Source organism: Tympanuchus pallidicinctus, unplaced genomic scaffold (genome assembly GCF_026119805.1).
Source record: "Tympanuchus pallidicinctus isolate F22 unplaced genomic scaffold, pur_lepc_1.0 scaffold2, whole genome shotgun sequence".
NCBI classification, from domain to species: Eukaryota; Metazoa; Chordata; class Aves; order Galliformes; family Phasianidae; genus Tympanuchus; species Tympanuchus pallidicinctus.
The window spans coordinates 18,756,596-18,780,250 of NW_026294721.1; the positions used below are offsets into that span (position 1 = coordinate 18,756,596).

The 23,655-nt window shown below is 33.3% G+C and overlaps 1 protein-coding gene across 2 annotated transcripts in view; it reads left to right on the forward strand.

Moving 5' to 3' along the window:
• PCDH7 (protocadherin 7) overlaps positions 1–23,655 on the forward strand; it is a 258,146-nt gene that overhangs the window by 108,329 nt on the left and 126,162 nt on the right. Inside the window, exon 2 of one of the 2 annotated variants that reach the window (XM_052683361.1) lies at positions 17,405–17,597. In XM_052683361.1, the coding sequence (XP_052539321.1) occupies positions 17,405–17,597 (193 nt within the window). Of the gene's footprint in view, positions 1–17,404; positions 17,622–23,655 lie in introns of both variants that reach the window. The other variant, XM_052683360.1, reaches the window with a different exon arrangement.

The following is a 23,655-nucleotide window of genomic DNA, read 5'->3' on the forward strand; positions in this document are numbered from 1 at the left end:
GATTCTGTGATATAAATGTAAAATCACAAATTGATTTTTTATATTGATCTTAAATAAAGATATCACAGACTTAATAGGAAAAGGAATGTTATTGGTCATCTACAAAAGCCTACAGTAAGCTAAAGCTTGACTATTTCTCACCTGGCCTGAATAGAGTCAGTATAATACCCTTGTATGGCATGGGAATTGAATTAAAATATCACCACTGCTCTGAAGAAATTAATCTTGTGGTGTTAATTGCTTGATATTGCTAGTTACAAAAAAGAAACAGATCTCACTATTACTTATTTATAATCTGAATTACTTGTAAATTACAATGTCATACTCTTTAACTGGTTTCTCAGAAAAGTAAAAGACTGACAAATATTTGGTATCATTGAATATAATAACTTATTTACAGAAAAAGAACTGTCCAGTAGCACTGCCTTTATACTAAAACAATGAAAATGTTGGACAAACTTTAACATGAAATGATAAATGATTTTGCTAATGCTGAGTAAACACTTAACATTAAATAGTTGACAGAATTTTTGAAAGTACACAAGTGACTTAGAAATGTATATTCCAGGACAATGACGAGCAATTAAATGATAATGTTTGTTTGAACATAATTCCTACAAATCTTTTTGCTCTGATTATCTGATTAGCGTTTTTTAGCACTGTTGAGCATAAACATGACTAAGTTCTTTACTATGAGAATGGTGAGGTGCCAGAACAGGCTGCCTAGAGAGGTTGTGGATGCCCCATCCCTAGAGGTCTTCAAGGCCAGATTGGATGGGGCCCTGGGCAACCTGCTCTAATATTAAATGGGGAGGTTGGTGGCCCTGTAGGTGGAGTGGGAGATTCATGATCCTTGAGGTCTCTTCCAACCCTGGCCATTCTGTGATTCTGTGATGATTATCTGCATTGTTAATGCAAGCACCCATAATACTAAGTTTCTATTGTGGCTTTCCTTTCTTACCATTTTTTTTAAGTCTGAAACTAGTTGAATCTGCTACTTTCTTTTGAAGTCTACTTCTTCTTATATACTGAAAAGTTTGATATCTGGATTTGATTGTGAAATGTCACTAGAAATCCTTTTCCTATAGCATTTTCATGAACTTTAAAATCAACAATGCTAGTTCAGCTGTTAATCAGTCTTTCCATGTCTTTGCCTTTGATATTATACTACAAACTTCTGACAATTATGTCCATCTGTCAAAAGGGAAAAGGGCACCAGCTGGATTATGGCTATTGCTACCTCTAGTAATGTCCTATCTGCTGACCCAAAGATCAACAAATAAGGCACAAAGGGAAGGTTTCAGTTAAAAGAAAGAAGATGGGAAGTACAAGAATGGTAGATGTGAGAAAAAAAAAAAAACCACAAATGATTCTTTATTTAAACATATTTATGCCATATGGGTATGTAAAGATATATTAAATTTCCTGAAGGGCTATATGTGTACATTTTAGATAAATCTGTGTGAAAAATTATCTTCTGTAGGATTCAGTAGGGAAAGATTTCCTATTCAATAAAAAATCTCAATGTATTAGGTCTTTTTCAGATGGCTTGTGATGGCTCGTGTAATCACTGAAGTGTAATGGTTCTAGTACCTGTTGGATGCATATGGCTTTTACATTTATTGAGAATAGAGAGAAGAAAACTTTTTTTTTCCTCTCTCTCTGTAAGATGAAAATTTTATTTATGGCAGAAAAAAATTGAATTAAAAATGTTTTTGGAAATTGTTTATGTTTTATAAAAATGCCTTGCTCAATTCAGTTTAACATACAGTTAAATTCTGAATGAGAAAGGCAAAATATTTTATTTTGAAAATGTCAAAGAGAAATGTTTTGAAGTCTAAAAATATTTCCTTATTGTTTTACAAAAGTTGAATTCAACTTGTCTTGTATTACTTTACCCTGAAATGACATTTTAGGTATCACACCACTTGCAGGGAAAAGAATTCAAATCAGTTGTAATGTATTTAGAAATATCAGTGTTATTGAAAAATACATTGTTGAAACGGACGTACATTAAAATGTTTCATGGAAATATAAATCTATTGCAAGTGTTTTCATCTGTGTAGGAGAAATTTCAGATATTTGTATACCTAAAAGAACAGCTCTTTGTATTATTTAAAAAGGGATAGAAAAGCATGGGAACATAAAGAAAACCCCTTGCATATTTTTCTTGGGCTTCAACAAATTTAAACAAATGGGATAGTCTTTCAGCACACTAAATCTTGTTTTGATTTAGATATGACATATCAGATATTTAGATGGAAAAATTAATCTATAGTGCCAAAAAATGTTCTTCCTTCTTTCTTCTAGGACACAAGGAGAGATAAGAATAAATGTAGAATATATTCTTCAAGTTTCTGTAATGCCTCTAGTTTTGTACTTCTCACCTGTGAGGTTTTTTTTTACATACAGTTATACTTTGGAAACAATTGAAAGATCTTTTGCATTGGAGTATATTGCTGAGTTTCCTATGCAACACTTCTTCTGTAAACTTTTGATGTCTACTTACAAACTCAGGGTAACACAATATGGAAAGGTACAAGGTTAATCATTGTCTTGACTTGACAAAACTTGCAAAACAGCCAAAACAGTGTTTGAAGGCATGAAATCTAAAACAAACAAACAAACAAACAAAACCTCAGTCAATATAGTCCTGAATGAGTTATAAATTGAGTTATATACAGACCATAGTTTTCATAGTTTATCTCCGCTTTGGTGCAATAACCTATAATAATATAATAACAAAGAATCCAAGAAAGCATAGGATGAAGATAACAGGATGAAGTCAATTATAATAAACTCATTCAAATCTCCTTTAAAGCAGTGCAAGTATTGAACTCTTTTTCTACTTTAAAATTTTTGAAGTATTCATTTTTTTTTTGGAAGGGAGCTCAGCTCAAAATTTATTTCCCCTACATATGTCCAGGCTTACTCCCTTCCTAGTCCTGAAGTGAAAAGACAAACATCTTATTCTACCACTTATCTAGAAGAATTTGTGCAAATGTAAATGTTTGTCCTTTGAAAGGCATAGAAATAAAGCTGATACAGTGCTAAGTATTTTTCTTGTTCAGATGACCTAGCAGCAGCAATAAAACCAACCAATTGGAAGAGCTATATTTAATTCTGGATTTTACAACAGACCTCTCATTCATTCACATCAGAAAATTAAAAATGAATAATGAAGTTAATCATGAAAGTTGCAAAATTCAAAACGGAAGTTGCACATATTCATCTATATTGTGTAGTATGAAGGGGATGGAGAACATTTAAGCTTGAGAGCAGCCTTCTTCTGGAAATCTTTTTGAACTTGCTCAGGTGACATCACACTTCAGCATAGTTTGCAGTGTAGATATGAAGACAGGTGGTGATTTAAGCCCAGATACATTTTTTAGAAAGGCTATTTCTTCTGTGTTGGGAGAGGAAGCTTGAAGAGTTGTACTTTCCCTGGTGATTCATATAAGTGATTATCTCCTAGGAGAATCCCAGTGCTGGTTAAAAATGTGATTCATCAAAACATGCAGGACATTCTGACCCTTTGGGGAATGACCATTTCAGATTTGATGGAGAATTTTGATATTTTAATAATTCTTTTATGAATTATGTGACATTTTCATTATGTGATTCTCATTTCTTTCTAAATTATGATACTGCAAAAACTGGGTCTTTTAATGAAAAAGAAAATCTGATTTTAGCTAAGTTTTGACTAAATAATTTTGTTACTCCTTTCTGTAATTATCCCACCTGTATAATTCTGTAATTATCCAAAAGCCCAGATTTTGTTTCGCATGACTGTATATTGAAAGAATAAAATTACTTAAAGAAAGGTGGTTAGTCAAAATTTTAACTTGTCTATATGTGAAACCCTCTCCGGTGAATATTAATTTCAACTTGGCACCTTTTAATAGCATTTTAATATTTACAACCTCTTTGGAACTGATAGCAAGTGTTAAAGTAAGTCTCTTGGATTGAAGTCACTGCTTTAAACAAATTCTTAGCTGGGTATTTGAGAAAAAGAACAATGAGGATAAATTTGGCTCTCTGAAAAGACAGTCCTGACTACTTTGAATCATCCTTCACTCATGATATACTTCTCTTGGCCTATGTTTTCTTCTAGGAAATGCATCAGTCTGCTTTTTCCTTATGACCTTGAAAGCTATTGATTTAGTTAATAGCTCTAGAATAAAATAACACGAACTCCAGTTCTTGTTTTAGAACTTTGTGTCTTGAATAGCGTACTCAATGCACAATGTTGATTCCTGTAAATATGTGATTGGCAGGTTGCTGAGTGTCTACACAGAAGTTCAGGTTTTAATGAATTATAATTAGAAGCCATCCTTTATGAGACACATAACAGAATGTATCATAAATCCTTTGATTTCTGTTATATTTGAAATATGCATTGAAAACCAGCCATATATCAAGCCAAGGCCATATTCCTTTCTATTATTTTTGGGATGCTTAAAGAGACTAATGAAATATTAGTTCTTGTAAATACACATTCTTGATAATCAAAATTCATGCAACTTTCTTTCAGGCGAGAAAAAAAAAACAGATTTGGAAGTATTTTTACACAGCTTTTTTCTCTTTTGAAATAGTCTTGCAAGGGACTGGACTAGAATACCTCCAAGAGGCTCCTTCCAATCTCAGCTCTTCTCTGAATCATTTGACAGGGAATCCTTGTGCCATTCTGTAGTTATAATTACTGAAATGCATGCTCCATTTGTCAACAGTTCAAAATACTTTTTCATAATTGACATGTTGTTACATATTGATGGATATCACACTCAATATTTTAGTCCTCAATGTTGTTAAATTGGTCATAACCAATTTTACGTGTAACCACATTTTTACTGAAGAAGTGTACTTTTTCATGCTAATTAGCTCCAGAATGCTTCAACTTTCTTGATGATTATAGTTTAGTAGGGTTCTTATGAAAATAAAACTACAAAATTTTATCCATCTGCACTTTGTTTTTATTATGAGCCATAATTTTCTGTATTATTAGTATAGTATTTTATGCATAATAATTTTATTGTTATTCATATGCATAACTTCAAGGTTTTGTTAAGATTAGAATCTTAAGAAATGGCTTTCTAAAAGTTGTCTATTTTTGGGTCAAAGTTTGAAGTGAAAGGTAAAAATCATTTTGACTTGGGAAGTGAAAATGAAAATGAAATTGCACACATGGTAATCTATAATAAGGATAATAGAAGTATGTCCATTCAAGTAATTAGTAGAGTCCCCACTGTTGTTTTTCAGGCCTTTCCTCATAAACATACTTTTATTATTAACTGGCTGTAGCATGTATCAGTTAACACATACCAGATTTATTTAACATGAGTTAAAATTTGTTTTCGAAAAACTTCATCACAAGGCTTTTGAAAAAAAAAGTGTTGTTCTGTTACATTATACTGTTTTCTCATTCAGTGGTAATTATGTAAAAATTGGTTTCAAGCATCCACAAGTAAATATTCCAATACTTCTGAGTAGTTTATTTAAATCACCTTTACTGTATTAGATACATTCCCAAATAATTAAGTTGTGTAAGAAACAGCTTCCCATTTTAATGGCCTGTTGAAATTTTAAACTTGTGGCATGTTTATTATTATAAATTGTTTAGCTAAAGTGTTCAAGAACAGCATTTGTTTCATATAATTTTAGAGATCTAAAGGCTATGTAAGTAATTTAAATTTTCTCCTGTTAGTGAAGAATATTTTCATTCTTATAAATATTTTCCTGGATTGGGAAACATTTCTATAGTCCATCCTTCCAATTCTTACAGAGAAGTATTGTTGACTATGTCAGATTTTATGCCTTCTTAATTGCTCATTGTACAAAACGTGTCCTTAAGTTAACTCTTCAAAAAGCAATATGTTTTATATTTAATATGTTTATGTTTAGAGAATAATCTAGAGAGCCTAGCTTAGTGTATTGCAAACAGTAAACAGTAAAGTAATAATGAACAGCAACTTGAGGGCTACATGATGCATGAGACATGAGAACACTATAAAAATTGAGCCTATTACCTTATTTTGTAAAACGTTTTGATTACATATATTGGAGAATATGTCAGGTGATCACTATCAAAATACCTAAAAATGAAAATCTGTATTTACATATCTGAGCTTTTAAGACTTGAAGTGCTTGCTATATGTATTAATGTACATTTAGAATGTGATCCTATTGTTCTAAGAGTTATTACTGAGTTTTCCTTAAATGAAATACTTTGACTCTCCTCATTCATATAGGACTTGAGTCTCTTGCGAACAGTCACTGAAAATATATATTCTCAATATTAAAAATTAATCTTTTTTAATAATGACACCAGGTAAAGGCAATCAAAATGTGAGATTTAGGAACAAAAGATGTGATGTATGCATTAATAATTCAAATCTTTACTGATGGTTGTTTTTTCCTAATTTATCTAGAGTTCTATACAGAACTTTGTGGTCTAGTAGCAACGTATTAAAAATGTTTCATCTAATTTTAGCAGAAGAAATAGTTCTCATTATTTAGAAGTAGATGCATTGTGGAAAGCACTGGTTTTTATGTATTAGTGCTTTGTTAATATTAAAGCTTGATTTTTGAAAGAGTTTTATATGCTTTAGCAATCTGGACCTGTAATTTCAATGACATTCTGGAAGAGGTCCCCTTGCAGACTCACTTTGTGAAACAAAACATCAAGAAAATAATTTTAAAATGTCTATGCCTATATTAGCAAATAAGTAGACCACACACAAAAGTAATGCCTCCTATTTATTTTCAAGGAAACTGCAGCAGGAGAAAAGAATGCAATAACAGTGTTTGATAAAGCAAATTCTCAGCTACAAAACAATATTCTACAACAGTCACTACCATAAATTATGCATTTTTTACTGCAAAACTGCACCAGTGGGCAAGACCAAGTTTCACTGCTAATTATGTGGCTTCTAGGAAAATATTGGCTGTGAAGTCCATCTGAACAGGTAGAAATCAGAAGGTCCTAAATCTGGACTATTTGGTGTGTGTGGTAGGACAATCCAGACAAAATCATGATCTTTAAACTGGTATCAGCTGTGGCATTATCATGTTGCAAGAGAAAGATTGTCTTCTTCTCTGGCCTGACTGGAAGTTCAAGCCCTCAGTTTGGTGATACAGTGTTCAAGTTCAACCTGCTGAGGACTGCCTCTTGAACTTTTTCTCTGATGGGTAATTCACGTGTTATCACTCCATGGACATCTGTTTTCACTTCAGTTTCTAGTACCTATACCATGTCTTGTCACTGGTAATGATGCAATTGAGAAAACTGCCACCTTTAGGTGCAGTTCATATTGGTCTATAGGTCTTGACAAACTTGCATACATTGCCACCATCATTTCCAGTACACTGATGCTGATATTCAGCTCTGTACAGTTTTCTGGTCATAATCTGCCAATTCACATAGAGCTGATCAAGATACTGCATGCCTGTCTGGAATATGGCTTCTCTTCCACATCCACTGTTGCCACTGCGTAAAGAGACCACTCAGTGCCTCACTGTGCTCACATTCACTGTTTTGTCTCCATAAGCATCCAGCAAGTATTGATGAGTTTCAATGGATGCAATTTTTTCCACATAGAGAATTTCAATGACACACCTTTGCTTCATCCACACTTCCATGTCAGATTCCATTTTGTCAGATAACCCCTCTGCTGCCATCTGTCACACAGCAACAGAATGTAATATTGGTAGGAAGATTCAAACTGTATTATCATACCATGAATATTTGCTTCTTGCATCGTGAGCAATCATAATAAAATAAGAGGGATTACTTTTGGAGCAGGCCTCCTAGAATGATGGGGAAAGAATGATCTGTGTGGAAAAACAGTGGGCATTAAGGCTAACATTCTTAAATAAACTTTTTTTTTTTTTTTTTTTTTCTTTTTCTCCGTGGAGATTTCTTAGGGTTGGCCCTATTCTGATCCTGTAAACTGAGTTCCAATTAATTTAAGCTATCTCAGTATGCTCTTGGATCATATCTCTCATTTTAACTGTTCAAAAAGAGTCCAATTTATTTGCTTTAAGGTAGTTCTTCCAAAGATAGCCAAGTGCATTGTTTGGGAATGACAAGTAGATGAATTTCTATAGCTTATATCTAATATGAGCTAAAGTATTACAGAGAAGTTACCAAAAATACTGTATAGAGCATGAACCTATTGTAACTGTTTTGTAGTTCTAAATATGTATGTGTATATATGTAACTACATGAAATAAAATGTGTGCAGAACCTCAAGTGATAAATGTACATGGGTGAATAATGTTTAATTGGACTGTTTCTATCACGCCCATTTTGACTTACTTTGTAAAACAAACAAACAAACAAGCAAATGAACAAACAAGCAAACAAAAAAACACCTCCAAGAAAAGAGAAGCAGCCTTTCCAAATTTGTTAAGAAAAAAGAAAGATAGGGTCATGAAAGTGGAGAAAATTTAATATATTAGCCATTTAGAGGATGTAGGTAATCAGTGGTACAATATTGTACTTGAATGACACTTAGCTAAATGTTCTTGCATTTTATCAGTACATTTTGGTCAAACAAAAAGAAAATTCAGAAATGCCTAATAAACAATGTTAGAAAATCTGAAGTTGAATAATGAAATGTAATGCTCTTTGCATTGTTTCAGGAAAAAATAAAATAAAATCTAGACCACTGAAGATGTGCTTAATCTACATGAAAGATTTAGGAGAAACTCTTTTTAAGAAAACAGAAGGAAATAAGATAAAAATTTTATCATAGAACCATAGAATGGTTTGGGTTGGAATGGACCTTTACAATTATCTAGTTCCAAGCTCCCTCTTAATGGGCAGGAACACCACCCACTAGATCAGGTTGCTCAAAGCCCCATCCAGAAGGGCCTTGAATGCCTTCAGGGTGGGGGAATTCACAACTTCTCTGAACAACCTGTTTCAGTGTCTTACTTTACATTTTGATTGTTCTTGAGAAGACAGAGTATTTCTTCTTCCACCTTCTCATAGAATAAAAAAATAAAATAAAAGAGCAATTCAAGGTCATAGATGCTTAGTTCTTATGATTCACAAACAGTGTTTTACTTATGTGATAACAACAATAATTGTGTTTTCATAAGAAGGCAAAATAGCATAATGAAATTATTTTGACTCTATGTCACAAATTCTCACTTATTCTTGAGTTCTTTATGCTCATTTTTTAATAGCTACCAAGGAGAATTCTTCTGAAATTCTTAGAATATTGGCTTTCTTTAAAAGCAATGTAATTTAATCTTTGTAAATGAACTTTTGTCTTATATTTTTATATAAACATTATATCAGTAAAAAGTATTGGATCTTTGAGAAAGGGGTGCTTTTCATATTATTGATGTCTTCTCTGTTAATCTTCATGGAAACAGAAAGCATGCCTTTTGTTTGCTTACTTGTAAAAAGTGGTGAAAGTTATGAGGACACTACTTAGTGAACACAGACAGGATATTAGGCTGCTGAGAAATCTTTTTTTCTGATTCAGAAAGGCAAATTTGGATGAGGGGTGAGAGGTGATGTTTGAGAAAAAACATTGAATTTAAAAGGAAAAGTATATGTTTGAAGAAAGTAAAGATACCCATAATGGAAAATGCATCATGAACAAAATTTTAACATATTGCCTTGGGCTTAGGCAAATAGATATTAGTAGATTTGTGTTTCATTTTTATACAGAACAAACAAAATATGTTTCTGGTTCATGACCAGGAGCTCACAAGCTACTGAAACTCAGATTAATGAAAATGTTACCAATATAAAGGACAATAATAATGCAGAGTGTTCCTGTTGTTTGTAGAATTCTTGTTTGATATCTGAGCCCATCTCCCTTCATCACAGATGATACTTGCTAGAGAGCTTCTAATATCAGAATATTTCTGATTTTATTCAACTTCTGTCTGAAATTGCTCTTATTACTACCTTTTGCTAAGTTTATAAGAAAAAAGTTGGTTATTCTTGTGAGTGTTTCTTCTCATCTCCTCTCCTGTAGTAGTACTTGTCTCATGTGTTTCAGTCTTGTAATTGAAAAATAATGCCTGTTTAATTTTATTTCCTGTCAAGTTTATATTAACCACAATAATAGGAAGTTAGAACAGTAGAAATAGGTGATTTGAAGGGAAGAAAGAGTTGTGTGGGTTGAATCTATTAATGTAGAATAGTAATTGTTCATTAATATTTTGTTTGTCTTTCAACAAACTTCCATCAATAAAGAATGAATAGAAAGGATAATGACTTGTTTTATCAAAATTCAAGAGCTTAGAAAAACTCTTTGAACTTACATGAGTTGATTTAACTCTTCTGTCTTCTTTTTTTTAAGATCTACCTTATACGTACCTCAGAGTTGCTGTGTGAGTCTTGACATTGATTGACTCTGTGAAGCTAACAGGAATTATAACATTTTTTAGGTATGACTCATCACTGGTGCTTTCTGTTCTTTGGCACACACTCAAATACAAAATACAAAAAATAATAAAAAAATCAATTTAAAAATAAGGACAATCTTTACTGTGAGAGTGGAAGAACACTGGCAGAACAGAGTGCCCGGGGAGATTGTGGAGACCTCCATTCTCAGAGGTATTCAAAACTGACTAGACATGACCCAGTGCAAAGTGTTGCAGGTGATTCTGCTTTAAGCAAGGACATTGGACTTGATTACTTCTAATAGTGCCTTCCAGTGTAATCTGCTCTGTGCTTCTGTGAAAAATCTGAGCTAGACAGCTCCTTGGCTAACTTAAATCAAAACCTAAGATATCTTACGTGCTTCAAAGATGGAAGTCACCTAATTTGAGTGAAAAGAAAAACAAGAGCTTTAACTGCTGATCTTGCAGGGGTTTGGTTAATGCCCAAGCTAATGTTGAGTGAACTAGCAGAAGTATTCAAAATAAGAAAGCTTGATTTAGCTGAGTGTTCATCTTGCACTAATTTTTTATGCTTCTCAACTTATTAATTTGATTCCTGGATTATATTTTATAGTCGTTTAAAAATTTTCAAAATTCTGCAGCTGTTGAGGTGAAGGTGTGGCAAAAGCTGGGAGGCCTGATAGAAACTTGCAAATTTTATCTAAGTGCTTGGCAATGAAGACAGAAAATTGCCTACACTTGTTATACTTGTTGCACCTTGTTACAGTTTGGTGTGCCTACTTTGTATCCAGAGTCAATTGCCAGGCAGCTGGCTGAGGAAGGGTTGATGGTGGAAACCCTTGCTCTCAGTTAACCATAAAGGAACACTTCTATGCTGTCATTATAATCAGAATGAACCATCTAAGCCTCATTTGACTGCATGGATATATTGCTTTTCATTTAGTCTACCCATGGCCTGTCCCTGATGCCTATTTGTGAAATTAGGATTCTTCATGAATTTGAAGAAAAAAAAAAGTTAATATGGCATAATTGCAGTGATTTTTGTACCAAATCATAGAATCATAGCATGCTCTGAGTTGAAAAGGACCACAGTGATTATCTAGTTCCAACCCCCTGCTGTGTGCAGGGTCTGCAGCCACCAGACCAGGCTGCCCAGAGCCACATCCAGCCTGGCCTTAAATGCCTCCAGGGATGGGGCATCCACAACCTCCTTGGGCAACCTTTTCCATTGTGTCACCACCCTCTGTGTGAAAAAAAAACTTCCTCCTAATATCTAACCTAAACCTCCCCTGTCTCAGTTTAAAACCATTCCCCCTTGTCCTGTCACTTGTTAACAGCCATTCCCCTCCCTTCAAGTGCTCTAAAGCCTCAGTGAGGTCTCCCTGGTGCCTTCTTTTCTCCAAGCTAAACAACCCCAGTTCCCTCATCCTTTCTTCATAGAAAAGGTGCTCCAACCCTCTAGTCATCTTAGGGCCCTTCTCTGAACTTGTTCCAAGAGCTCTGCATCTTTCTTGTACTGGGGGCTCCAGGCCTGGATGCAGTACTGCAGATTGGGCCTCACAAGAACCGTGTAGAGAGGGACAATCACTTCCCTCTCCCTGCTGGCCACTCCTTTTTTAATGCATCCCAGAACACAGTTGGCCTTTTGGGCTGCAAGCACACACTGATGGCTCATGTCCAGCTTCTCGTTCACCAGGACCCCCAAGTCCTTTTCTGCAGGGCTGCTCTCAAGGAGATCTTCCCCCAGTTTGTATAAGTACCTGGGATTGCCCAACTCAAGTGCTGCATCCTGCATTTGGCCTTACTGAACCTCACTTGGCCTTATTCCTTACTGCTGGCAAGGGGAGAAGAAAATATCTGGTTCATGAAGTACAGCTGAATTAAAGAAGTAATGGTGATTCACCTTCAGGGTGTAATGCAAGGGTGCATCTTTCCTCTGTGATCTGATCATCTGCATGACAAGATGTAATTAGAAATAATTCTAAACTTTCAGAGGGATAAAATTAGCAGATCTCTTCTCTTTCTACTATACAGTATGTGCTGTGAATCCAGCACTAAGGACTATCCTAAGTAAAGATTGTTGTGGTACTAGTAAAGGCTAAGGATTGCCGTTTTCCTGGGAAAGGCAGGCTTATTTGGGTAAAGGCAATTTTACCACATTGATTCACAGTACTGGCAGATGGAGCTATGTTAATATTGTGCACTGAAAATAGACAAAGCTAAACATAACCCACATAACTCTCTCCTCTCTTCTTGTGGGCAAGTCCTTATTTTGTCAGCACTTGGAAATTTCCTGTGGCTGCTTTTCTGTGGAATGTTACTGACATAATGTTATCAATGGAAACACAAAATTAAGAATATAGTTTGTTACTCCTGGTTAAAGTGTGGGTTTCTATTTTTGCAATTATGATGAACATCTGTTTGAAATATTAGTCCTGATATCCAACTTCCATTTCTTTAGTTCATCTCATTAGTACACAGTTTTCTCAAAAGTTTTATGGACTGAGATCTAAATGATATAGAGGTTAGAATTGTAATATTTGTACTGGCAGTAGAAGTAAAATACAATTGATATGCATATCATTCATCAAGTAGTAAAGAGAACATAAATGCTTAGCTTTCTGAAAATTTCTTTTAATTCCAATTTTAAGTTGAATCTCAGTTTCTTGTAATAACTGTGGATGATGCAGAATGTTTGTGGCTCAGCATGCCTTGGCTACATGATGACCCCAGGCAAGTGATTGTATTTGGAAAAGGAGGTTTTTATCTCCTCCATTCAGATGTGTGGTATATGTGAATGATAGTCTTTGCATCCCACCTTTGAATTCTTGAAAGTCCCCAGGGTCTCTAAGTGTCACTCTCTAGTTATCTACAGATAGAGCTGAAGATGCATTTTCCTAGGAGTAACCTGAATAAAGGGCAGGATCTTCCTATTTTAAGAATGGGTTCCATTGAGTTTAGCTCTGTGTTACGGTGCATTGCTTTTACTATTTCACTGGTAATCTGTATAAAAAAGCCCTTAGCATCGTTTAAATAGTGACTGCTAAACTATTTCCTCTAGTTTACTGAGAGTGTGATAGTTATCAGATTACCATATGGCTATATATAGATAGATCTGTAGGGCCTTCCAAATAGATCCTTTAATGTTTTCTCAGAGAGGCTTGTTAACAGACAAACAAAGCAATCTGTGGGAAATTATGAAATCTGCCTCCTTAATTTGCAAGTTTTCTAATGAGTGCACAGTATCTCTAGCAATTAATTTATTGTCTGAGTTATAGTATGATATTCAGAAGTAACCTATGGGATAAGGAATAAGTATATCCAAATTGTGAGAAGTTCACAAAGTTTGTATCATTGGTTTAGAACTTAGTAGTAGTTGATGTGTAGCTACAGTATTCAGAGTTTCATTACATGAAGTTTTGGTCAATCAGAGAGTTTGTAGCCCATGGACTGAACAAAATAACAGCCACTAGGGTTATTTATCAAGTGATACTATCATATCTTGAACAAGTGGAAATTTAGAATTCATTTTAATATATATATTAGCTATCATGAATTTTCAGTAATAGAAATCTTCTTAAAATGGAACTTCAATAAAATGCTTAGAAATAGATGGTCTTTAACGTGTTTCTATCATGCTGAATTTGTTTCAAATTTTTCTGTAATGTGTATGTACTTACTAGTACGTATTACGTATGCTTACTACTATGTTATAGTAGACAATATGAGAAAGAACATACAAATTACTTTCGCTTGTATGAATGATTCCACAATATATTTTACCATTCCTTTTCAAAGATAAGAGGTGTGTTTTATACTAGAACTTGTTTAAAATAAAAATGCAATTTTCTGTCAAGAACAAGCATATGGATATTGCTTACATACTCAGCTGTTTTAAGTGAAAGCAGATTTCTACCACCAAGCATATGTATTTATTAGATATAAATACTATTATATTAATACAAATATAGTATGTATACCCATACATATATATCACCCATAGGGCCTGAATCCCTGACTTAACAGAAGGTATAAGAGCCAGTGTGCTCACTTGAGAGACTGCTAAGAAGGGGAAGACTGTAGATTTGTGACTTCTTGTAACACAGGGCAGATAACTCTTCATTTGCTTTTGGGGGTAAATGGGGTGAAAAATTTGCCTTATGAGGCATTAGAGAGAGAAGCCCTCTTGTGAGGAGTCCCATTTGCTGATCTGACCTGATATGTAGGCATGCGTGCAGTTTGCCAGGTGCTCAGATGCAGGATGTTTTGAAGAACCTCCTGAGGCTTATTCATCCCTCACACTATTATCCTTCTCATTCATCTAAGCATCAGTGGCAGTTTCTGAGGACATGTTGACTGTATCAAGGCTAGCCAGAAGAGGAAGAGCATGTGGATTAAATGGTGTCTCTTGAATCCTAACATAGATCATGTGGGTCAACAACTGGTCTTGTTGCAAAGAATTTTTGCTTTTAGATCCTTAAACTAGGAATGGCTGTGGAAGGAAAGTAAAACTCACAGTCAAATAAGGAAGTGATGGGCAGAGATGGACAGCAATGAGTGCAGGGCTGTGGTTCCAAGAGACACTACTATAATAATAAAACAAGATGAAAGCAGGGCTGCCTCAAGCATGCCATATGTGCATAATTTGATGCGGACTGGGAAACAAGCAGGAAGGACTTTAGCTCTGCGTGCAGTCACAGAACTGTAGTTCTGTGACTAATTGTCAGAATTAGTGGGCTGATAACAAAATAGTCATATTGGAAAAAAAAACAACAGAGCCTCTTGATACATATGAAATACTGTCTCTGTCCAGCACCTTTTAATGTACTTAGAAGTCCACTTTTGCAAAGTACGAGAAAAGAAATGACGGCTTCCATAATTAAAAGAACAACAAAAATGACAAAAGAAAGTCAGTTGCTCACCTCTAAAACCATGATGATACAGTATATTCATTTAGTTATTTCTCTGAGGTAATTTAGTGTGTGTAAATGGTCAATTATACAATACACAATCTATTAAAATATGAAAGCGCAATGCAAATGACAGTTATTCTGTAGTACAGACTGTTGCAAAATGGCTTCATGATTTAAAACCATTGTTAAAGGTTTTAGGTGAGCAAATGGCACCCTTCTGAATAATTGTGGAAGAGAAAGATCTTACTAAGAAACTATGGGGAAAAATATTCAAATTATGTGTTGTACATCTAGAATCTTAACATAGCAGTTGCAGTTGTCCTCTATGGTTTATACTATTTCCTCTTAGTTCAGTGAAAGGAGCAACAAGACGAAACTATTTTTAATGCGCTCTTTTAATATGCGTTATTTGTTCTCTCCATTCTTCTGTTTTACTGTGCTTCTCTATTGTCCTTGCATTTGATATAGCATGAAGCATTAAATAAAACTGCTGTGAAAGCACTTTCCATTTGAAGAATAGGGATCTTTAAAAGGTCAGAGACTTACCAGTAGAATAGTAGCACTCACATGTATAAGCTTCTGATCTACTTGTGTCAGGAAGGCTTAGTTTTTGTTATCTTTTTTTTTTTTTTGGTCCTAAATATTTGTCTTCAGCATTAAATATTACATTATATTTTCAAAAAAAAAAAAAAAAAAAGAAAAAAGTAACAAATATTAATTCCAAGTGAAACTCCAGCCCTCTACTTGTAAATCTAACATGATCTTCTGTTGTATAGGACTAGCATAAGTGTCTGTAATTAGTGTTTCCTCTCTTCTGGCCTGCATACATGTTTCTACCCTATAGTAACCAGAGGTGCCAGTGGGGATGATTAATAGCCAGGTCATTGTAACAGAGATCTGGAAACACATCTGAATATGATAGGAGGTTCTCTCAGACCTCACTTCCTATACATAGGAAACTCTACATAGTGTTCTGTAAAACAGATCTGTCAGTGTTTATTTTAGAACATGTGTTCTACAATATATATATACCAGCATGCACACATTTTTAATATATATATATATACATATAAATATATATATACGTATTTGGACATACAGATCTATACAGTAAAATTAGGTCCTGTATTAGAATATCAGATGCTTTTCTGTAATTTTCTAGTCTTTCTAGTCAGTAAATTATTTTAAATGTATCATAAAATTATTTCAAATGCATTATTACTGCTGTAATGCAAGTGCAGTTTAAATTGTAGGAGAATCCATAGATTTCTTAATGAAAATCCTACCTGCCTTCACTGTCCTCAGAAAAGTGAATGATCTACTCTCCCACTTTCTAGAATATTCACTGATTTTTGAATTCAGCATTTTGACTTCTTGAGCAACATTTGTATCTGTCATGTTAAATGAATACAAATCTATAATGATCTACATTTGCACAGTCCCAGTGTAAACAGGCTGTGTCAGCTGTGTTTGCAATACTTTAAAGTCTTCATTATAAAGTCATCTGGCAATCTGGCAACACCATCTATCTCCAGGCATGCTTTATGGAAGCTATGAAACCAAACTCCTCCTGACCCCTCTTCCCCCCCTCCATTTTGTTTTTGTTTTTGTTTTTACTTTCTGATTTCAATTAGCATCTCAAACTCAAGGAAGTGAATTTGGAAAATGCTTATGAGTGTGCTGCTATGTTGCTAAAAACAATATTGTTTATATGCATGTGAGCATTTATACACATCCCCAAACTCTCTTATATGTATGCATTCACACAATGTCGAGTACCTTTATGCAGTCTGATTGATCTCCATTCCAATTGTTACTACTGAGTAAAAGAAAAGCTGAATATAATTTATAAACAATTATAAAGTAGTTTGCCTAGCTCATGCAAATGTTTGAAAGGAGGCTGTTCAAAACTGCATGACGGTTCTGGACTGTCTATAACACTGAAAGTCCCCAGACGTTGTGTCCAGTGGCATTTTAAGGACTGTACTTACTGTTTGATTTAATTTAGACAAAATTGTTTAATAAGTAAATGTTTAAATATTAGTTTGCTTAAGTCATGTTTTGAGAATCAGTTGTTCATAGACTGAACGTTTCAGTGACATTCAGAATCTTTTCTCTTGCAGCCATTTCGTAGAGTGACGTTTTCTGTTGTGAGTCAGCCTCAGGACCCACATCAAGGGTCTTTGCAGAGTTGCTATGACAGCGGTCTGGAGGAGTCAGAAACACCAAGCAGTAAGAGTTCATCAGGGCCAAGACTGGGTGCCCTTCCACTCCCAGAGGACAACTACGAAAGGACTACGCCGGATGGCAGTGTTGGTGAGGCAGAGCATATGGAAAATGGTAGGGGCAAACACAACATTCACACACATAATCTCACTAGCAAGTGATTCTAAGTAGACTTTTGAAAGGTCAGTCCAATAAATAAATAAATATATTAAATAGTTAAAATTGTAATTATTTTAAAGATTGTTAAAATACAGATATACAAAATAATGGGACATAAGACTACTAATAAACCCAGAATCTTCTTCTCTTTATACGATTTAAAAACTATTCTGCAGAAGCAGTTAAAACATTTAAAAAGTACCCATAGAGATCTGGGGAAATGGTAATTGAATTAAATTCCTTATTTTCCATTTTAAATAAAAGAACTATATATCCTCTTTTCCTATTCTTTTTTTGTTTGTTTGTTTGTTTGTTTTTACTGTTGTTCAAAAACTACTTAGGAAACTTCCCAGAATGTAGAGCATCAGTAAAAATATAGTAGAATTTTAAAACTCCACTCAAGAGAATTGCCTTTCCCCCAAAATATTGTATAGCTTGTTTCCAAAACAACACTGAGTGAATGTCAAGTCCATTCTTAGTATTTAGTTAAGAAAGATATTCCTTCCCTTTTCTTCACACTTTATTTTATACAATACTTTTAGAACATCTAATTTAAATTTCAGCATCTATTTTTGTAGAAGGGGAAAATGTTGAAACCTTATATTACAGTCTATTAAATTAATATTAAATATTTAAGTCAATTACAAAATAAGTGTAATTTAATTCACAACTTCTGTTTTTCGTTTTATCTAAAAAAATCTAGACTTGAAAAAAATCTTTTGAATTTGAAATATATAAACACTAATTCATTTACTGCATTTAACTTATTGGCTGTAATCTAAAATTTGGTGAAGTCAGGCACTGACTTCATTGTGTTTCAATTTGCCCATAAACAATAACATAAATTATTGTATGTCAAAATATACAGATTTTTTACTAGCCAATGAAATAATGGGTTTGCTAATCCAGTTGGAATTGTTGGATATATGGAATAGGGGTGGTGTATTCACTGGTATAAATTGGATGAATGAATTTGGCTAAAAAAATTCAGTTTTTCAGAAGCTAGAGCACTGGTTAATTGTTATTTGCTTTTTCTCTTTACTGAGATAGACATATTGACCCAATAAAAGTATTTTGCTCTATGTGGTAAGGTATTACCAAGTCTAGTAAAAATGACTGAATAATGTCTGCAACATTATTATATTTTAGTATAATGCGAATTCCCCCAATAAATGAGTAAGTAATAAAAAAGTAAGATGGTATTATCCAGTGAAACATAAGATATGTTAGGTTATATATAAGTGTGTGTGTACACATTCTGTTTGGTTGTTTGTGTGAATATATATCTTTATATTTCCTTTTTATAGTTGAGTGATGGGGAAGAAAGCCATCATTACTAGAAAAATATCAGAATAAAGACTAATAGATGTTACATCTAAATTAGGGTTATTATCTTATTGTTTGGTTCATAGTTAGTTTTTGCAGTTAATAACTAAATAACTTTCTCATTCCCGTGGACATAAAACAGTGTAGTTCATTGGTGGACATTAAATTCAGAATTCAGAAAGCATGAAGTGCGTTTGAACCAAAAAACTGGATAGCCATAATTGAACATAATTTTTAATGTACTCTGTAGTCAATGAAAATAACCACATTTACTGAGTTGTAATTGAAAATGGAATTGCTTGAGTGATGTGAAAAACTAAAACAAACCAGTTTATTTAATATTTTTTAGTTGATGTTGAAACTGACATTGCATTCTAATAGTTGAAGTATTTAAAATAATACTTTAATTTTTTGAAAGATTATCATTATTTAGCTAAGATGAATTTGATTCAGTTTTAAAAATAATATGGTATAGATAAAAAACATGTAAACATGTATAATATTAAATGAATAAGCAATTGAAAACAAAAGTATCATGACGAAAATTGTATGGCAGGACTTGCTTATAATAGTCAAGGATTCCTTCTACTTGAATTGAGACCTTTGAAAGGTTGTTGACAGTTTGCTGAAGGTTATGCTCTATGGACTTCTGGATTTCTCTGTCACATTTTAAAAACTAGATTTCCACAGTGGCATGTAATCTGCCTCTAGAAATTTGTTACCAATAATCCATAAATAATGATGGAACAGGATAAAATTAATGTACTTTTGTTACTTCATATATGTAGTATCTGACATTGGAGTGAGAGTTTTCTGTGACTGGATTTTTAAGTCCACTTGTATTTTAACTATTTGAAGCAAAATTATATTGGTCAAATTCTGATAATATAATCTTCAACATTAATGGATAATTCTGACAGAAATAGAATTGGAATTGAAATCTATCTAGTGCTTATTCATCACATTTAATTGAAATCTAGGTAAGATACAGTGTTTAGCTTGATTAAGTTTTAATCAGAATTTATACTGGATTTTCCTTCAGATTATCCATGGAAAAGGCACTTTGAAAGCTATCTTAGTTTTTAATTGTTATTACTTCAGATATTTATAATTTAATTTCAGTTGGGATGAAAAACAATATAATTAGAACCATTGTTTTGTGTTTCATTTTAAAATTTGAAAAGATAATTTTCAGCACAGTATGATAACCCTCCTGATATGTTTGATACATTTTTGTACAAGATAAGTTAACAAAAAACCCCATAGTTTTTACAGTTAAGACAAATGTAAGAAGGTTGAGTTCACTACAAAAGTAAATATGAAATTCAATTTTCTGTTTGCTGTTAAGAGGCTTCTTTTTACTTGCTCAGGCAGGATAAAATGCTGTAATGAAACAGCCAGCAGAGGAGTTTTTTAGGAATACTCTGTATATTGCCTACCAGCCAACATGACTGTCAAATGTATATTGAAGTTTTGTTCTGATGATTAGCTATGGTGTCAGATGCAGGAGGAAAAGAAAAAAAAAAAAAAAAAAAAAACAAAAAAAACCAGAAGAAAAAAAGTGTTAGCAGATTGACTGTGAAAATTCAGAATGCAAAGATCTTGTTAATTAGTAAAATCTGCAGAACTATAAGTAACTTCTGAGTTAATTTATCCCCTGCCCTCGGAGCTTTCCTTACAAGGAATTCTGCTCATATGTGTAGCCTTTTTCTCTTATTATGCTTTTAAGATGGCATTATCTTAATGTGAATTTAACAATAATTTTCTCAAGGACATTCTTATTACATTCATATTTGTGTTTCAAGAGAAAATACATTACCATGGTAAATGAATTTGTCTTTTAGTCATAGTGTTCTTTTTATGACAGTGCCTAATGTCCCATATCTCGAAGGAAGAAAAAAACTCCAACACACTAACAAAAAACCCATGGGAGATCTATAGCAGATACTTATCCATGATTCTAACAGTTAATAGTTAGCATGTGCTTTAAAATGTGACTTTCTGAAAGGTAACAATAAAAAAGAATTTAAATTATTACAAGCCATAACCCTTCTTCATGGCCTGAGTAATATTTTTCAACAGGGAGTTCCTCTGATCGCTATCAAAATTGTTTTTATTTTGCTTTTTATACTTCTTTCTCATATTGAGCAGTTTTAGGAACTGTTCCTTTTTATCATTATAAGAAAGTAGATGGAAAGTAGGTTTCGTTTTAATCTTAAAATACTGTGAATGTTTATGTTTTCATATCATGTAACTTTTATCTGAAATATATATTGCTAGACTTTTCAGTTTTTGACTGTCACATGCATGTAAATTTTTTCTTTCCATTAGCTTCTGGTTTTTGTTCTAATGTAGGGGTATCTGGAGATGAATATATACCATTTGTGGAATGAATAATACAGGCTTTTATTATTAGTTTCTATTATAAATCACACATTATGTCTAAGCAAAAATTTTCATTCTTCTGTTTCATGTTCATCTATATAGTTTTGCCAAATCTTTCTCATTTTTTTGCAGCCTTCTTAGAAATATTTGATTATACTTCACTTTTTCAGATATCTGTATTCTTATTATTTATTTACACGTATAGTGGACTAATCAGTTTCATCCTCTGTTCCATTTAGCTGGAGTATCTATAGTGTAGAAACTGTAGCAGATTTGATTCATGTGCTCTTCCCTGGAGATTTATTTCCATGCAATCGTAATTAGACTGTTATCTAAGCCTGATATCTCCATCCATGCTACCTCAGGTATTTCTGCACAAACATACCTTCAGTGTGCAGTATAACATTCTTTGCAAGTCTGTATTTCAGTATCAGATATGTAAAGATGCTAGAACAGCAGTCATCTCTGTGAAAGAAAGAAAATAAGGGAATGGTTTACAGCTGATACTTTAAAAGAGAAAATGGAGTCAAGAAAGATTAAGGGATATGTCTGAAATCACACAGGAAATAAGGTGCTGAGTTTGAAGAAGAGCTCAGAATTTCAGTGATTCAGTTACTTGACTCCCACTAAGTCAGTGGATAAACTACGCTTCAGCTGACACATGAAGAACTAAAGGGCAAGAAAGAGAAGTGCATTATCTAGGTCTTACAGTTTGATAATATTCTATCTTCACAGTGATTATTTGAGATTTAGACTATAAGCACTAAAGTTTCAGTGTGTAGATAAGTAGTTCATGGTACGCGAGATAATGACTTGAAAATGTTAAAGAAGTTTTCATGATTAATAAATGTACTTTATTTGTAACAGCCATGTCTCACTTTTACTTGAAAGGTAGCATATTTATTCTCTGGATGAAATTGGTAACAGTGTGAAAGAAATAACCTACTAGTTTACAGAATCCATTTCACTTTAGGGTTTTACGGTGATAATAAAAATACAGGTTAATATTCTTGAAGAATTAAATGTCCTTGTTGACATTAATTGACTAGTCTGACAAAATTTTTTTGGAGTCCTGCTCCCTTTTCCAGTGTTCTGTTCCCTTGAAAAGTTGAACATGAATAATTGTTCTTTAAAACTGTTGTAAAACATTAATGTGAGTAGCACTTTTGAGGGGTTGAGTCAGTAAGGGTTTTCAATGCAGTAATTACATGCTAATCATTATTTTTATTTTTTTCTTTATTATTTCTTACATTTGCTGTTTCTTATATGTTAATCTGCATGTATGAACCCAAAATATCAGTGAGTATTTCATAAATTATATAATATACATAAATAATAATCATTATCCTTGTTTCTGGTAAACCCTAACCTATAATTATGCACAGAATGATCTCTGGATTCTGTAAACCTAGCAACATACATGGATAATATTTTGGAACACGTATTTTCTTTGATTTATTATCTCTTGAACCACTTTGTTTTGAGAATGAAGTATTTTGATAAGTTCTGCAACAGGCTGTTTTATAAGAGGAAAAGAAAGCAAACCAGTTTCTCAAGCAGAAGAATCACTGTGTAAAGATGTTATACTAGTGTAGTCTTATGTAAGAAAATGAATGTGCTTGGGAAGAACTTGACTGTTTTAGTCCTTGTTTTTTGTTTTTGTTTTTCTCCTCTTCCATCTTTTTCATTATTTCCCTGCTTTCCTCCAGAAAGAGGAAGAATTAGAATAAATGCTAAAGCTAATTTTTAATTTTGATTGAATTAAAAATTAACTATTTAGACATAAGGAAAAGGTTGTTTCTCTCAGCGAGTGGTCAGTCACGGGAATGGCCTGCCCAGGGAGGTGTTGGAGTCGCCATCCCTGTCAGTGTTTAAGGGACGTCTGGATGAGGAGCTATGAGATATGGTTTAGTGGCTTATGATAGCAATGGTAATGGGAGGACGGTGGGACTAGATGGTCTTGCAGGTTGTTTCCAACCTTGTAATTCTATGATTCTATGATTCCTTTAGATGATCATACTTCATATGTCAATAACTTCCCCGTCGATAAAGTGTATGCTTTATTAACTAATATGCATAGTAATACTTCAAAATTCAAAATTGTCTGATATTCTGTAAGAGTTCCTGTGCATTCTGAAAAGTTATATAAATATACTTGCATAGAAAACGAAGGAAATGTTTTAAATATTTTACAAATTGCAAGTGATTATATATGCTTTACATATATTTTAACTTTATTGGGTTAACAGAATAATGTAGAAGGTTAAACTATTCTTTT